This window comes from Aegilops tauschii, chromosome 3 (assembly GCF_002575655.3).
Source record: "Aegilops tauschii subsp. strangulata cultivar AL8/78 chromosome 3, Aet v6.0, whole genome shotgun sequence".
Lineage (NCBI taxonomy): Eukaryota > Viridiplantae > Streptophyta > Magnoliopsida > Poales > Poaceae > Aegilops > Aegilops tauschii.
This window is the reverse complement of record NC_053037.3, coordinates 203,881,782-203,897,459: the sequence shown is the minus strand read 5'-3', so window position 1 is coordinate 203,897,459 and position 15,678 is coordinate 203,881,782. Positions and strand designations below refer to the sequence as shown.

At 46.7% G+C, this 15,678-nt stretch overlaps 1 protein-coding gene across 8 annotated transcripts in view; it reads right to left on the bottom strand.

The window, feature by feature from the left end:
- The window catches only part of LOC109776457 (protein translocase subunit SECA1, chloroplastic), a 39,946-nt gene extending 26,967 nt beyond the window's left edge, over positions 1-12,979 (bottom strand). For 7 of the 8 annotated variants that reach the window (XR_002236078.4, XR_012204723.1, XR_002236079.4 and 4 more), the window contains exons 1-5: positions 12,470-12,979; positions 8,754-9,033; positions 8,205-8,308; positions 5,571-5,750; positions 2,500-2,718 (exon numbers count right to left, since the gene is read on the bottom strand). Coding sequence is in view for 5 of the 8 variants with exons in the window: in XM_020335099.4 (XP_020190688.1) it covers positions 2,500-2,718; positions 5,571-5,750; positions 8,205-8,308; positions 8,754-9,033; positions 12,470-12,838 (1,152 nt within the window). In the remaining 3 variants the exon portion in view is untranslated. The remainder of the gene's footprint in view (positions 1-2,499; positions 2,719-5,570; positions 5,751-8,204; positions 8,309-8,753; positions 9,034-12,469) is intronic. The other variant, XM_073510278.1, reaches the window with a different exon arrangement.
- Positions 12,980-15,678: the final 2,699 nt, after the last annotated feature.

Below are 15,678 nucleotides of genomic sequence, written 5' to 3'. Positions count from 1 at the left end.
ACTAGTAACATGCATATGTTACTAGTCTATGTTACTACCTCTATAGTGGGGAGTAACATATGTGTGGTGTCATGCAACTCTTCATTTATTAGGTTGTAGACTCATCTTGTCTTGGTATGTGTGATGTTACTCCCACTATGACTAGCCTGAGTAACTAGCTATGTTACTACATGACTCTCTTTCATCATTAATTACTTGCCACGTCATCTATTTTGTCTAGATAGGTGTGATGTTACCACCTATGTTACTCCCACTTATGGGTAATCTTAGGTCAGTCACGATATAGGCCTGGGCCACATGGGCCAACAGGGATGGGCCACACTGGCCAACAGGGATGACAACAGAAGATGTTCTTAGTCAGGGTGCAAATGCATAGAGAAATGCTGACAACAGAAGATTTTCTGGTAGCACAATTGCACAGGGATTCACAATATCAAGGATATAACAAATAACCAAAAGTATACATCCATTAGCTATCGAAGAGTTGCTCCAGACATCAGCTGGGTATGATTTGACATAGCAAATGCACTAACAAGGAGACATCGGAAAGAATCAATTTTGGGGATGGATATGATAAATGGAACTTCAACTTACAAAACAGAAATCCCTCTCCTAACATTTTTCCTACTCCCCGCCTGTCCCACTTTAGGATGATTCACGGATCTTTGGAGAAGTGTATGCGACGTAGATCCATTATATACATATAAAGTTAGCCACTCATATACAGTGTTGGCTTCCTCCCCCTGAACCGCTCCCGCGACGCGCCCCGCGCGCGTCACGGGGGCCCTCGATCCGCCGCTGGAAAACTCCTTCCCCTCCAGCCTCTCCTCACCATCGCCGCCGCCGGAGGGCGTCCGCCGGGTGAAGCCCGTGCGACGCGGGCGACGACGGGGCCTTTACTTCCCTCCCCTGTTCGAGGCTGTGGCGGCGCGGGTCAGCCGCTCATGGGGGCGCGAAGCTCGGCATGGCTCTCGGCGGCGGGGACGTCGGGCTTCGACGGCTGTTAGGCTGGGAGTGGAGGTGCGCCGCTGCGTCGTTGGTGGCGGGGTGTTGGTCGGGCTCCCCCCGATCTGGATCTCAATTTGCGGCGGGCGGCGTGGTTGGTGTTGGCGGTGGTGGTCCCGCCCGTCGGTGGGCGTGTCTTGTGGGGGCTGGTCGCGGCTGTGCATCGACGCCATCCCCCCTTGACCTTGTGGCTCGCCGTGATGGACCCTGCTCGGCCCCATCTGGGTCAAGTCGGGGGCTTTCGGCCGCGGGCTTCGCAGCGCGGCGACTAGTCCGAGTCCCGGCGGCGGGGTTAGCTGGTGCTGCCGCGGAGGCTGCGCGGGCCTGTGCCGCGGCTTTGGTGCAAGCGGCGGCCATGGTGGCTGGTTGTGCGGGTGCGTGCCCGGCGGCTCCGACGCTTGGAGCTCGCCGGTCAGCGCGGGTTGGGCAGTGGCCCGGGGTGGCTGCTGCTCCGGCCATGGGTGGCTCCACGGCAGCTTGGCAAGTCGGCTACGGCGGCGGCTGGCATGTCCCGGCGTCGGCTTGTCCGTAGGCCGCTTGTGTCGGCCTTCGATCTGTCTCCTCGTCGCCCGGGTGCTATTTCCGTTGAAGTGATGGCCCTCTCCCAGTTGTGGCCCATCGCTAGTCTCGCGCTAGGGCAGAAGGACCGAGCTCGTCTCGCGCCCGGCAGGCAGGACCGTGCCCGTCTTGCGCCCGGCAGCAGGACCGCGCCCGTCTCGCGCCCGACAGCAGGAGTGTGCTCATCTCGCGCCCGATGTGGCAGGACGAGTCGATGGAGGCTAGTTTGCCACGGGGTCCGCCCGTCTTTTCGGTTGGGGTAGCGGCGGGTATCGAGTGAGGTGGTGTCGAGGTCTTGGATGCCGGGGCGGCGGCCCTGGTGGTGGTAGCGTGGTGCTCATGGGCAGAGCCTGTCGCTCGGTGCTGCCCGGCGGCCATGGCCATGTGGGCGGCGTGGTAGCCGGGGTGTGGCGTTCAATGGCGTTGAGTGTTGGCCGGGGTGAAAACCTGCTCTATCTTCGGACGGACCGGCGGCGGCGTTGCTCGTTCCCTTCTTGAAGGCGGCGTCGCGGCTCTCATTGCCCATCGTGTCGATCCAGGGGAAACTCTGATCCTCGGATCGGACGGTGGCAGCACTCCGGTGTCGTAACCTTCCTGAAGGCATAATCTTGGAGCTCACTATTCGTCGTATGTGGCTTCATTTCTTCGCGGTGGCGTGGTTACTGTTGGAGTCCCCGGTTGCTCTTGTAGTGCTAAGGGTCGTGTTGCTGCGCTCAGCGCCTATGTATCCTGCCTTGGGTGTGTGCGCGTGTTGTGGTGGCGTGCGTTTGTACTGGGTTGTTGTCGGTCATTGCTTTATATATAAAGCGGGGCGAAAGCCTTTTTCGGTAAAGTTAGCCACTGACTTAATTTTGGGCTATACAAAAATTGCCTTACAGCACCGAGAATAATAATGCAATACTTACTTTTTTTGAGAAAAAATAATGCAATACTTACTGCCATAACGCGACCTGTGAACTCATCCACAATAAGCACCTCCTTGCTACGAACAATATAATTCACATCTCTAAGGAAGAGCTCCTTGGCTTTGATTGCATTTAAAACATATGAAGCCCATTGTTCACGAGGATCATATAAATCATCTATGTCCAGTATTTCTTCAGCGTCAGCGTAGCCTTGTTCTGTTAGTAAAACATTTCTCTGCTTTTCATCAACCTGAAAAATAATATTTATAAGAGAACGAATTGGATTGTAGCTCACAAACTAGTAAACAGGAGTATGAATACAAGAACAGATTTATGGCTAGGTCAAAGAGAAGATCTATCAGCAATGTACTCGTATATTTTAAAAATGTACTATTCTGAAGTGAACAGCAATAGAATACTTCTTACAGAACGTGCAAAAAACAATTACCCTTCTTTTCATTAAGAGGAGAAGCACGATTGTTACAAGAGTTAAGAGCCAAGGCAACAAGTGCCACCCATAACAACACACAACGGTAAGTGAATATTAGTACCGGTATTCAAACAAGAACACAGGTGAAAGATGGGGACAGAATACAAGTTTCTTTCAAGGCAAGCTACATGATTTCATGTGCTGCGTGAGCCACATGCGTCAGGTTGTGCCGCATAAGCCGCTTGTTGTGTTTTTTCGTTTTTTGGGCTTGTTGAGTTGTGCCCTCAGCAGAACCCCCCTTTGGACCTGTGTGTGCTACCATGTGAGTTTGTGCGTGTGTGTGCGGCGTGAACCTTGTTGTTTTGTTGGACCTTGTGGCTCTGGTGGTTGCTTTATTATATATAAAGCGGGGCAAAAGCCTTTTTCGGTAGAAGGAATAAAGTTGTGAGGCTGAAGCGTGATGACGGGGTGCTTACAGAACGTTAAGGAGTACTGGTGTAGGTGTCCATACGTATTCGTATTAGTCTAGATTTCATTCCTTGTATCCCAAGTCTCTTGTACTATATATTTGCCCCTTGGCCTATGCAACAGATAAGTTGCTCCTCTCACATGGTATCATGAGCCCAGGTTTAGGGGGGGGGGGGGGGGGGGGGGGGGGTCCGGCACCACAACCCGTCCATCTCTCTTCCGATCGATTTCTTGGTTTCCCACCTCCCTCAATCGATTTTTCCGGTCTCCCATCCCAGTTAATCGATCACCTCTCCAGCACAAAACACCAACTTCGCTGTATGTCCAGATTCGTTCACTCAATTGATCATGCCAGGATACAGCAAGAATTCGGGATGGGAGAGAGGATACAGGTGGGAGAGGAAGAGGGGTTGGTGAGATTCAGAGAAAGGAGATGAAAAGTTCAGATACAACTCATTTCACACCCCACACGCTAAGCCAACGGTCTCTACTTATCCTACATGCGCACACACGCTTACAGGTGGCCCCACGGTTCACCGCGTTCGGCTCACAAAGCCTTCTTCCTTACATCTGAGTCTGCTCTGCCTTCTGGTGAACAGCTGGGGCCTCATGGCACCACCTTGTGCTTTTCGTCCCCATACACCCTCCGCAAAATGGGAAGGCTGAATGTGCCATACGATTGACGAATGAAGTCGTTCTAACCCTCCTTCAAGCCTCCATGCCCTCTACCTATTGGGTTGAGGCACAGAGTCTCGCCACCCATGTTCTTAACATTCGTTCAACTAAAACCCAAGCTGCCCTTACCACTCCGCACGAAGCCCTTTTTCATCGAGCACCCACATATGAACACTTGAGCATTTTGGGGTGTCTGTGTTAACCCAATCTCACCGCCACCATGCCTAACAAATTAGCTCCGCGCTCCACGGCTTGCGTTTTCTGAGGATACCCAAACGATCACAAAGGATATCGTTGCCTAGATCTCTTCATGGATAGTGTCCACATATCTCGACATGTAATTTTTGATGAAAATGTCTTCCCATTTGCTAACCCAATCCCCCGCTCAGCCCACCGTAGCAGATCTTTTCCTTGATCTGCCTCCCGACCCACCTCTAGGCCATTCCGCCACCTTCCCCGGTTTTCCTGCCATGGCACATGAAATCCCTAGTGCCCAGCACTCTAGCCAGATTGATTATGTCCTTACTAGGACAACGGATATACATACCCATTTGGATTGTAAGGTGATACCCTGGGAAGTGTGTGGAGGACTGGAGGCATAGCATAAGCTTGCGGTGGCTAATTTCTACTTCGCACTTGTGTTATGCGGGACAAAGGTGCCAAAATCACAAGAACAAAATGGTGGAAGCTCAAAGGGGAAGTGCAGTGGTCCTTCTAAGGAAAGAGCGGGAAAACCTTGCTTAACAGATGTTAGCCACAGGATCAAATCAAAAGGTGGATGAAGTGGTGGCAAGCATCTGCCATTTCTGTGACAAGAAGGTCCCATAAAAGCTGAAAGGTAAGTTCTCTAGGACGACAATCAAAATTGTGATGCTATATGAAGCAGAACGTTGGCACACTAAAAGACAACACATCTGACAAATGAGCATTACAGATTGTGCATGCTATGGTGTGTGTGGCCATACAAGGACAAAAAATAGGAATGAGGTAATACATGATAGGGTAGGGTGGCACCAAATTAAGAGAAGTGTGTCCAACAGTGAGTAAGGTGGTTTGGACATATCCTACAAGGGCCTCCAGAAGCACCAGTTAATAGTGGGATTCTAAAGGGTAGCTAAAATACTAAGAGGGGCAGGAGCAACCAAAGTTGACATGGTGGGAGGCGGTAAAGAGGTATTTGAAGGATTGGAATGTACCTGGAGATTTGGCTCATGATAGGACTGCATGGAGATCAGCAATCCATGTGCCGGAACCTTAATTTACTCTTTTATTCTTCGTTTACTTTTTTCTATATTTCGCTTTTTTGGTTTCCGTATGTTTCTGTTGGGTTCCATATCTAGCATACCCCAACTTGCCTGGGACAAAAGGCTGCTGTTGTTTTTGTTGTTGTTCTTGTTGTATTTTACATTGTTCAGTTAAAATGATCTGTTGGCTGTTGCATGATCTATCTAGAACAGAACATTCATTCTGAGATTCTACAGGGATAAGACATATGCAGTAACAAAAGAGTAAGAATTGATTGTGCTCACAGTATAATGAATGTCTTGTTCAAAAGCTTCAGCTATTTTTGCTGCTTTGTAATACCGGTCACTTGGCTTTTCAGCCAGGCCTGATATTATAAGAGGTGTCCGTGCTTCATCAATAAGGATTGAATCAACTTCATCTATCACACAGTAATTAAAGTTCCTCAAGACAAGCTCATCTACAGTCTGCAAATAAAGATTCGGTTAAGTGCAGAAGCTGTGAACCTGAGAGAACAGGAAGAAATGAAATAGTGGTCCTTAAAACTTAAGAGTAAAATGCACCCGAGGTCCTAAAAGTATTCCGGGTGTGTCAGCTCAGTCCTATAAGTATGAAAATGCACATTTAAGTCCCAAAAAGGATAGGTGATTCATCGCAGGTCCTACTCAGGTCTGACCTGCCCGCGTGGAGCGTTGAAATGCAATGTAGGTAATATTTTGCACAATCACACAATAGTCTATTGTAATTCCATGGTCCCGTGCTAATGTTGTGCGCTATGTCACAGTCACCTACTTCTTGTGGATGGTGCACATGCTCGCGTGGACGTTGAGATAGGAGAACTTGTTATGGATGTGACCTTTTTTCGTGTTCTTTATCCCCCGTTTCAGGTGATTGGCAGGCTCTGATGGGCGGTGATGCTGCGCAGGATAGTACTTGACCATGGCCCGGGCTTCACATGCGGTGGAGAGGTCAGGCCCTGCAGCGGTGGCATGATGTCCGGTGTGCAGCGGCTGTTCATCGGGCTCACAACTGGTATGCACGCTCGCTGGACGAGAGTCAGAGCAGAGCCCAATGTCGCTGCTCGATCCCAAGGCGCTCATGCTCAGTCGCCACGCTTGCTGAGGACCTACGAAGCAGGACCAGGCCAGGGATCGGCCTCGTGGTGGACGTCGCCCTGGCTGCCGACAACGACGACGGCAAGAGCTGTCGTACCTGGCTGTCCAACTCACCACCTCGGTACCTCCGCTTTCATCCGCCGCACAAGAGTGAAGGCCAATTGAATTCCACCCCCACGCGTCCCGGATGAGACCATGAAGATGGTGTCATGAACATCAGTGGGCTCCTCGACCTGTCGCTGCTTGAGAGGTACCGGGTAACGTGTGTGTGACGGTGTACGTGGCGCTTGCCGCCAGCAACCACATGGGACGGCTGCTTGCAAAGACGCATCCCCTGTCAGGAAGAGCAAGCCAGAGGCGGGCGAGGAGTATGAGCGGTCCTACGTCTACTTCCATTGTTATGGCACTGGTGCCACTCTACCTGCTTTCGCATCAGGAGCACGTTCCAAAACCAGGTCGGGTTCCTAGCGATGCTGCAGCGCAGTATTAAACTGTTCACAGGGATGAGCTTGCCAGACCTTGCCCGCGTTCATGTGACACAATCATACTGGAGCAATATGGGGACGATTGTGTGCAGACCAAGCGATGAGAGCGCCGTCATAGAACTAGGAACGACTAGAGAGCAACGGGTGGTGTCGGGAATTACAGAATTAGAACTGAGTTCATTAAGGAGATTTTTGCAACAACAAAATGCCTACATGGCATATATTAAGTTTCATGCACTAGGGAACGCAACCAAAAATCTGAACTGATGGAAAGGGCTAGGCTTCTCACGGGTTACATGGCATATGACTCACGGGTTACATGGTATAGACACCCCCTCTCACGTGTGACGCGGGAAGTTGGCATGTGAATAGACTCAGAGGTATGGCTCAAGAGGCCTATACCTGGACACAGAGGGGGCAACAACAATTTTTGGATAAATCGCGAAAGCCAGGACTTGAACTCAAGACCTTAGGCTCCGTTACCATGTTAAGCTTCATGCACTAGCCAACGCAACCAAAAATCTGAACCGATGGAAAGGGCTAGGCAATCCACATATACACTAGCATGTTAAGCTTCATGCACTAGCCAAGGCAACCAAAAGTCCAAACTAATGGAAAGGGCTAGGCCATCCACATATACATTTCATCACCCTTCTCACGTATGATGCGGGAAGTAACACATGAATAGACTCGGAGTATCTCAAGAGACCTATACGTGGACACAAAAGGCGTTACAACAATTTTTGGACAAATTGTGGAAGTCAGGACTTGAACTCAAGTCCTTAGGCCCTGATACCATGTTAAGCTTCATGCACTAGCCAATGCAACCAAAAGTCCGAGAACTGATGGAAAGGCTACGCAATCCACATATACACTTCAACACCCCCTCAAATGGGACGCGGGAAGTCAACATGTGATATGGCTCAAGAGGCCCATACGTGGACACGGAGGGGGAACGACATTTTTTGGATAAATTGCGAAAGCCAAGACTTGAACTCAAGACCTTAGGCTCTGATACCATGTTAAGCTTCATGCACTAGACAACGCAACCAAAAGTCTGAACTGATGAAAAGGGCTAGGCAATCCACATATACATTTCAACAACATATTTGATAACGGGCCATGAGGGTAGGTTAGACTTGGGTAGGACCAATGGTGAACCATTTATCCACTTTTAGTGCTCAAATGTGCATTTTCGTAGTTATACGGCCTAGTTGACACAGGAAATACTGTAAGGACCTCTGGTGCATTTTACCCAAACTTAAAAGGCAAGCATGCGATCAAACATTGATAAACATTGTCCACAAAGGAAGAGGCCTACCATCGCAAGGTTATCTCTTAGATAATCAAATCCAAGCTCACTATTTGTGACATAAGTAATATCGCACAAGTAATTTTCCCTCCGTTGCTCCGGTGTCATGTTCTCTGCCAAAACAAAGACCAACTGTTCAACAAGCATCAATAACAAATAAAGAAAATCAATAAATGATGCCAGAAAAAGAGAAAATTCAAAAATAAGTGCTTGATGGGCACATGGCTGTTGCATAGCAGCAGTGACAGGCTAACGGACTCAGAGTAATACTACAATCAGCTAAACATCCATCTTGTTTGGCATGCGTTTTCTGGAACAGACAAGTAAAAATCGATCTCAATTGCGTTTTCTGGACCAGACATGTACAATTATTGGGTACTTTTGCTCTTTTCTCACACATATCAGTACTTCCACGAGCAACTCATTTCATTCACAGGAGTTCAGTTGGTACGTTAGTACCTTAATTATGTTTGGCGTATTAAGGTGGATACTGAACAAAGTGTGCACTTTGGAGATGGCACAAACAACAATAATGAACAACGTGGAGTGATCACATACGTTGAATTAGTCCAACCTGCAGTCCCAGAAAGCGGGGAACTTGACCAACCCACTCACAGTCACGTCTGGCAAGATAATCATTTACTGTGACAACATGGACTCCTTTACCACTTAATGCATTTAAGTACGCTGGCAGGATAGCCACGAGTGTCTTCCCCTCTCCAGTCTTCATTTCTGCAATCTCCCCCTTATGCAGAACCATCCCACCAATCAACTGTACATCAAAGGGGCGAAGACCAAGAACTCTATTGGAAGCCTCCCTCACAACAGCAAATGCTTCCTGCAATAGCCAAGAAACCATCAAAATATTTCCACCTTGAAATATCTTTTTCAGCAGTTGACATGTCGGCATGTTGAATATATCATAGAACAAAGTACTTTGCAGTTTTCAGACAAACACTGTAGTAGGCTAGTAGCTACTGAGGAAAATAGTTGGTGGCTAATATGTAAGTCCTAAAATAAAAGTAACTTCTCCCACATCTCCAAATGTGAGCTTATCAGTTCAGTTATTAACTTATATTTTTATCAATTACAACTTTTTCAGTCCAACAATGCTAAAAAAAACATTCGGTTCATTTTGAAATTGTATACATTTTGAAGTTATTTACCTTTTTATTTTAACATAAATTGAAAATGTTTTTGAGTTATCACATTTTTAATAATGAAGTGGCAAAGTAGTTATATAGTTCCCGAGTTCTTCAATTTTTAAAATGAGGTTCTACTATTTGTATGTTATGAAATCAAATAACATCTATCCTTGTTACATGTTATTCCCTAAAAAGCCTCTGCCGTATCAGTGTATAGAACACTAGAGATACGGGGATCCCCGGATATGCGGCAATATGTGTATCCCCGAGTATCAGTGCAGCCTAGTAAAGCCCAACCCTCTCGGGTTGGGTCGGCAATCTTGGTACTGTGTAGGGCATTTGTGAGGGCCGAGCGAAAGGTCTGCGCTTCGGCGCTGGCGACGATGACGGCTACGGGCGTCACTTCCCTCCAGGGGGCGTTGTTGTGGGTCTCCTCATGTTGCCTGGGCTCCGGGGTGAAAACCGTTGTCCGTCCTTCGGACTCAACGACGGTGGCGCGTGGTGTCATCACCCTCTTGGGGGCGTCGTTGCGGAACCCCGGCCCATTTCGGTTGCAGCTTGCCAGCGGCTTCGGGCTTGCCTTTTTCCTGACATGTGGCACCCAATACTATGGCGTGGGGTGGTCCCGATGGTCTCCTATCTTTTAGACGTGTCCCTATGATTATCGTTCTCGGTCCTTGCGATCTCCTGGCAGGAGCGGTGCTCCTCGGCCCGGAGCAAGGGGGGAGGACTCTACGGTGAGTCGGCCCCTTCCGGAGATGCTCGGTGTGTTCCATGCTACAGGGTCCGGTGGTTTTCTCGTGGCGACGCGGTTTCACTCTTGTTCAATAGTTTTGGGTGTCTTGTTAGGTGTGGCGGTCTCCTGTTTTCTTGTGCGGCTTCGGGTTAAGGGCACTTGTCTCGCTCGGATGCTGTTGTATTTTTCTTTTGGCCTGCTTTGTTGAGGGTTTCCTCACCACTTTGTATCAGTTCGGCCGTTTGTGCCTTTATTTATAAAGGGGGGCGAAAGCCTATTTCGAGGAAAGCCCAACCCTAGACAGGTCCCAGTCCTCAATCGACCAGGGCAGCTTGATCCAGTCCCGACTCCCGCGATCCCATGCACGAGTGCGCCACCGCTGCCCGCCGCTGAATCTCCCGGTGGCAGGCAAGGTAATTTTCCCGACAGTTCTCCTCAATGTTCAAGTGCTTGCTGTCTGCTGACTTGCTGCCACCTGCCACTGCCGTTACTGGCTTGCTGCTACCTCACATGCTGTTGTTGTATACCTGCTGCTGTTGTTGCCTTGTTGCATATGCTAGATATTTCTGTCGAGTAATTGAGTTGCTGCTGAACTGCTATTGTTGCTTCCTTGCTTGCTACCTTACTAGCTAGGGAATGGCATCTGCAAGCAGTGGCATGGGGCAGGCAGCCACTCTTCTTTTGGTGGAGCTGTAAACAACGTCAGTGCTGATAGTGAAGAGGTTGAGGCTAGGGCGGGTTGCTCACAATCCCAAATATCCTCTGTGGGCTCGTGCGACAAGAATATTACCAGTTGCAGACTCTACTTTCTAGGTTATTTCTATGTTCATTTGTTGCTAAGTTATTTCTATGTTCTTGTTGCTGTTTAGGTTATTTCTATGTCCGTTTGTTGCACCTTACGTTCAACTTCCTTGACCTTGTCATGGCATATCAAATTATGGCATAATCTGATATTTACAAAATCACTCTAGGATGCTGTCCCCACTATCAAAACCAGAAGCTTCCATCCATCTATACATATAAACATACGTTTACCAGCTTCTAAACTACTCCGTCTGTCTCATCCGTTCGAGCGACAATTAATATGGGACAAAGTACTATGCAGCCATGATATTTGTGTTCATATTTAGAAATGTTATTTATTCTATACTGCCTTGCAAGCTGATTTGACAAAGAAAAATACTGTATGGAACTTCATGATCAAAGTCTTGAGTTGCAGAAAATACTAAAATAACCAATGATGTCAGAACAAATGAATAATCAAATATGCAACTTAACATTGGATTCTAACTTTTACCTGTATTACACATATGTTGAATAATCATTTTACAACTATTGAGAAACATTTGTAAATATGCCTACAGGATATTTTACTAATGTTTTTCTGTGTAGCACATCACATAACTTCAGATTGTACTTCACACAATTTTTCACTATTATTGGCTAGTTGTATTTAAACACATCATTTGTTGTGCCTGTACATTGCATTCCATATTATATTTTAGAGATATGTACCATCAACATTTATACCAAACTAACTCACGACAATGTACAGGAATGACACTGGTAATATTATATTGTAGTTACTTCCAAGCTAAGCAATGTCTAATGGTAAGACCTCCAATGCAAGGTGCTTAGATGAGGTGCTAAGTGCATTAAGTACCTTAGCAACTCGACTCCCCAATGCATAGGTGCTTAACTTGTTGTTGCTAAGCACACTTTATTTAATGAATTAACACCTAAAGCCTTTCATCCATTGGTCAAGTTGTTTCATTTAAGTGGTTTGCCTAGGTTCACGCGTTTGGCATTGGTTCTTTCTAGGGTCACCAAAGTGCTCTCTCTCCTCCTTAATTGTTGCGCCATGTCAATTTTTTGCTTATGTGGCATGCTTAGCACCTGTCCACCGTGGAGCACTGGGAAGGGCCTAAGCCTTTCAAGCTAAGCAATGTCTTCTTGTTTTTTGGGTGACACGGCCTTCAGTGAGGAATTATTGTACAACGTTCCTGAACTACCTTCGCAGCTTGATATGTTTAGATGTTAAATCTAACCTAGTTCTTGGCGCCCACATAAGTGGACTGAAAAAGCAATCACCAAAGTCACAATTTATAACTATAGTTTTTTTAATTTTTTGCAGGGAATTTACAACTAGAGTTGTGGTAACCATAAGTTGACAGTGTAAACTAACTAATACTACCTCTATCTTGATATAAGACGTTTTTGCAGTTCAAATATTAAGGTACAGAGGTAGTAGTTGCTTTATTTGATTAACCATTGTCAGGGCGCAATTTAATTACAAACTCTCTATCCATTCCCTCTGCCTCGAATCGGAACTGAACAGAAATCTGGAGTATTTAAGAGATTGTAAGTGATTCTGGATGTTGTCCAATACGTACGGGGAGGAGGGAGCCGAGGGATTCCCCGGCGCGCGCGCGCTCTTGCAGAGCGGAGGTGCGGGCGCGGAGGTCAGCGTCCGAGAGCGCGGAGACCTCGGGCTCCAGCCTGTTGACGAGCGCGACAGTGTCGTTGTACCTCCTCTTCGCTGCCTCACCGTCGTCGCCGCCGCCGCCGCCGAACATGCCGCCCAGCAATCCCCCCAGCCCCGCGCGCGCTGCCTCGCCGCCTCCCCGCCTCTGCAGCCCGCGACAGCGCCGGCGGAAAAACTGGACGTGGCCGACGCCACTGCTGATACTACAGGGAGGAGACGGGTGGGGAAAGTGGAGGGATGTGGCGCAGGTGGCGGTGGACGAAGGTGCCGTCACCATCGCGCCGCGAGCTCGCTGCTGGCTTCAGCTCCTCAGCTTCACTTGTGGTCTAGTGCAGTATGGCATGCACGGCGCCGCGTGCTCTCGGCGATAGGCAGTTGTGGCCGTGGATGATGGAACGAGGTCGGTGAAAGAACGAGGATAAGGAGTCGGACAAAGCCCATCTCTTTTTTTTTATACTAGTTGACCTGTTGCGCCAAATGACGCAAAGACCCACTAAAACCATGTTGTCGATGAAAATAGTTTCATATTTGATATTGATAATAGAAACCCCATGTGTTAAGTCATGCTATATTAAAAATATGTTTATCATGCTGAGGAATCTGAGTTTGAAAAAAAAATCATATTTCTATAAGATGCATAGACCAACTAAGGAAGTATTTTTTAAAGTTAAAAATATCGTTATCACCATGAGAAATCTGAGTTTGAAAAAAAAACATGTTTGTATAATATTTAGACTTGTTTGTGTGGCCCATCCGGAGTCGGGCTTGCATCTCCTTTCCTATTATTAAGGATTTCTCTGCATACATGGTTACACAAATGGACCGTTACACCAAACAGCACAATGTCTATTTCAAACACGAATTGTTTTGAAAATTAAATTAATTTTTAGCACGTAGGAACAAAAAGTAAGAAAACAATAAAGCAAGCAACGAACCTGCAAAAATTTCCTCCAAATTTTGCGTGAAAATCCATCGAATATATCCTTGATCGCATATTTGTCTCTGTCGAGGTACTCTACAGGAAAGTTCTCCAAAAAACAGAGTAAAGTTGTTTTTCCTTTTTGAGAGTTTGATAGCAAACCTGCAATGCATCAAAAAGGGATTAGAATTGATAAGAAAATAAACCTCTGCTATTTTATAGTCGAAGAACATGCTTCAATCAACAAAAATACAAAAACATTGAAATTTGACGGTGTAAGGAACCTGCAGTGATATATTGAGCCATAAACTACTTTGCAATTATATAGTGAACCATAAACCTGAAGCTCTACTTTGATGCCAATAAATTTATAACTGGGAAAGTAGGAAAATGAAATCATATACTGTAAAACATATTGCTCATGGTACATGGTGGATTTATCATAATTGATATTTGGCTGGAAGTGGATAAGTTCTCTAGTTATTCTGAAGCTCATTTTCAGTAGTCAGATAAATCGACCTGATTTCCCAGCTTAGACGTTTCAGACATGTCTCACAATATGATGTGACCATGGGTTCAATCCCATATTCAATTATGTACCAAGAGAGGTCCCATTTGGGTACAATCTTGGAAAGCTATTTGGAAAAGAGAGGCCCCATTTGGGTACAATATTGGAAAGCTATTTGGAAAAGAGAGGCCCCATTTGGCACATACTGATACATTTAGATCAAACCCCATGTGTAGTGGGCGCAGCAGTGGTTGCAAACAAAGAGCCTTACCTGAATGTGAAACGATGCTTAGCATTCTGCCTCACCAATTGATCTGCAAAGGATCTTCACAAAAGAGAACATATTAGAGAGAGAGAGAGGATTAGGCAAATGTATATAGCAAAGCATCTACAGTAATGTCATCACACTGCCAGTTTCAATTCACGCAAAACAATTGACAATTTAGTCAACAAATAGCTTCAAGTTCTCATGATCATAGTTGATTTCATAATCTAGTCCACCATGTTGATGCTCTGAATATCAATTAAAAAAGTTCATTTGAAAGGGTTATTTTAGACTACATAACTTGAAATGGTGTAGCAATTAAGTAGTACAGCAGACCGAATAGTAACAGGCCAATTATAAACAATGCAGTGCAATGCCCTTTTCCTTATGATGATGTTCCTTAGTGTAACCTACAAACCAAATCGAGCATGAAAACAACCATGTTACCTATTTTTGTGCTACATATAGACTGAAACCAAGTAAGATAATGTAACCTGACAAGAAGTACAGTATCGTTGATAACAAAATAGAAATTGAGAACTGGCCATTCCAAACAAAAACAACATTGCTAGTTCTGCAAAAATGGATAATCCAACGTTAAATAGTGATGCCTCCGTCAATCAAATCCCTGGGAATTTTCCTGCAGATAGCATAACACAAAAACAAATCTCAAAACACTGTACAACTCAGTAGAAATCCAAAAACTGCACTCGACAATGCCAGCAAAAAAGTCACACCCCACCGACAATCTTTTTAGAAGAACAGGGAGGCTCCTCCCCGATTCCATTGCTCGAATGAAATCAAACTCACGTCATACAATCAGCTCACTGAGAGGAGCAGTTCAGCAGGAATGTAAGGAGAAAGTAATATAAAAGAGTATAGAGCTAGGGAACAGTAAAAGCACTACAGCTTAGGCGAACGCCCAAATCGCGCTCAAAGGGAGCTAAAATAGAAAGTCACTAGGCGCAGCGCAACTCCTGGGTGGCTTTGCGAGTCTTCAATGGAGGGGCTGCCAACGCTTGGGGGGACCAAGTTGCCGTCAGGGTCGAAATTGGGCTGGAGAAGGTGATTGCGCCTGTTTCTCGCTTCTTGGAGGGCGAAGCAAAGCTGCTGTTGTTGTCAGAAATCTTCAGCTTGTCCCATGGATCCACCAGAGGGGCTCCCAGCGGCAACTCCTTCATCAGCCACTGATCAACAGGGGGCGGCGTAAGAAGCTCGCAAGATGCCTTGAGAAGGCCTCCAGCCTCTCTGCATCCTTGCCTGAGGACAGGGTTGTCCAGTTTTTGATTGTCTTGAGGATCAGCCTCAGCACCTGTTTAATCGAGGTCCACAATGTGTTATTGAAAATAAAAGAGTTCCTATATTTCCAAAGACACCAAAGCACAGCTGCATTAACTGTATTAAGTGCAGAGTGCTTGCCATTAG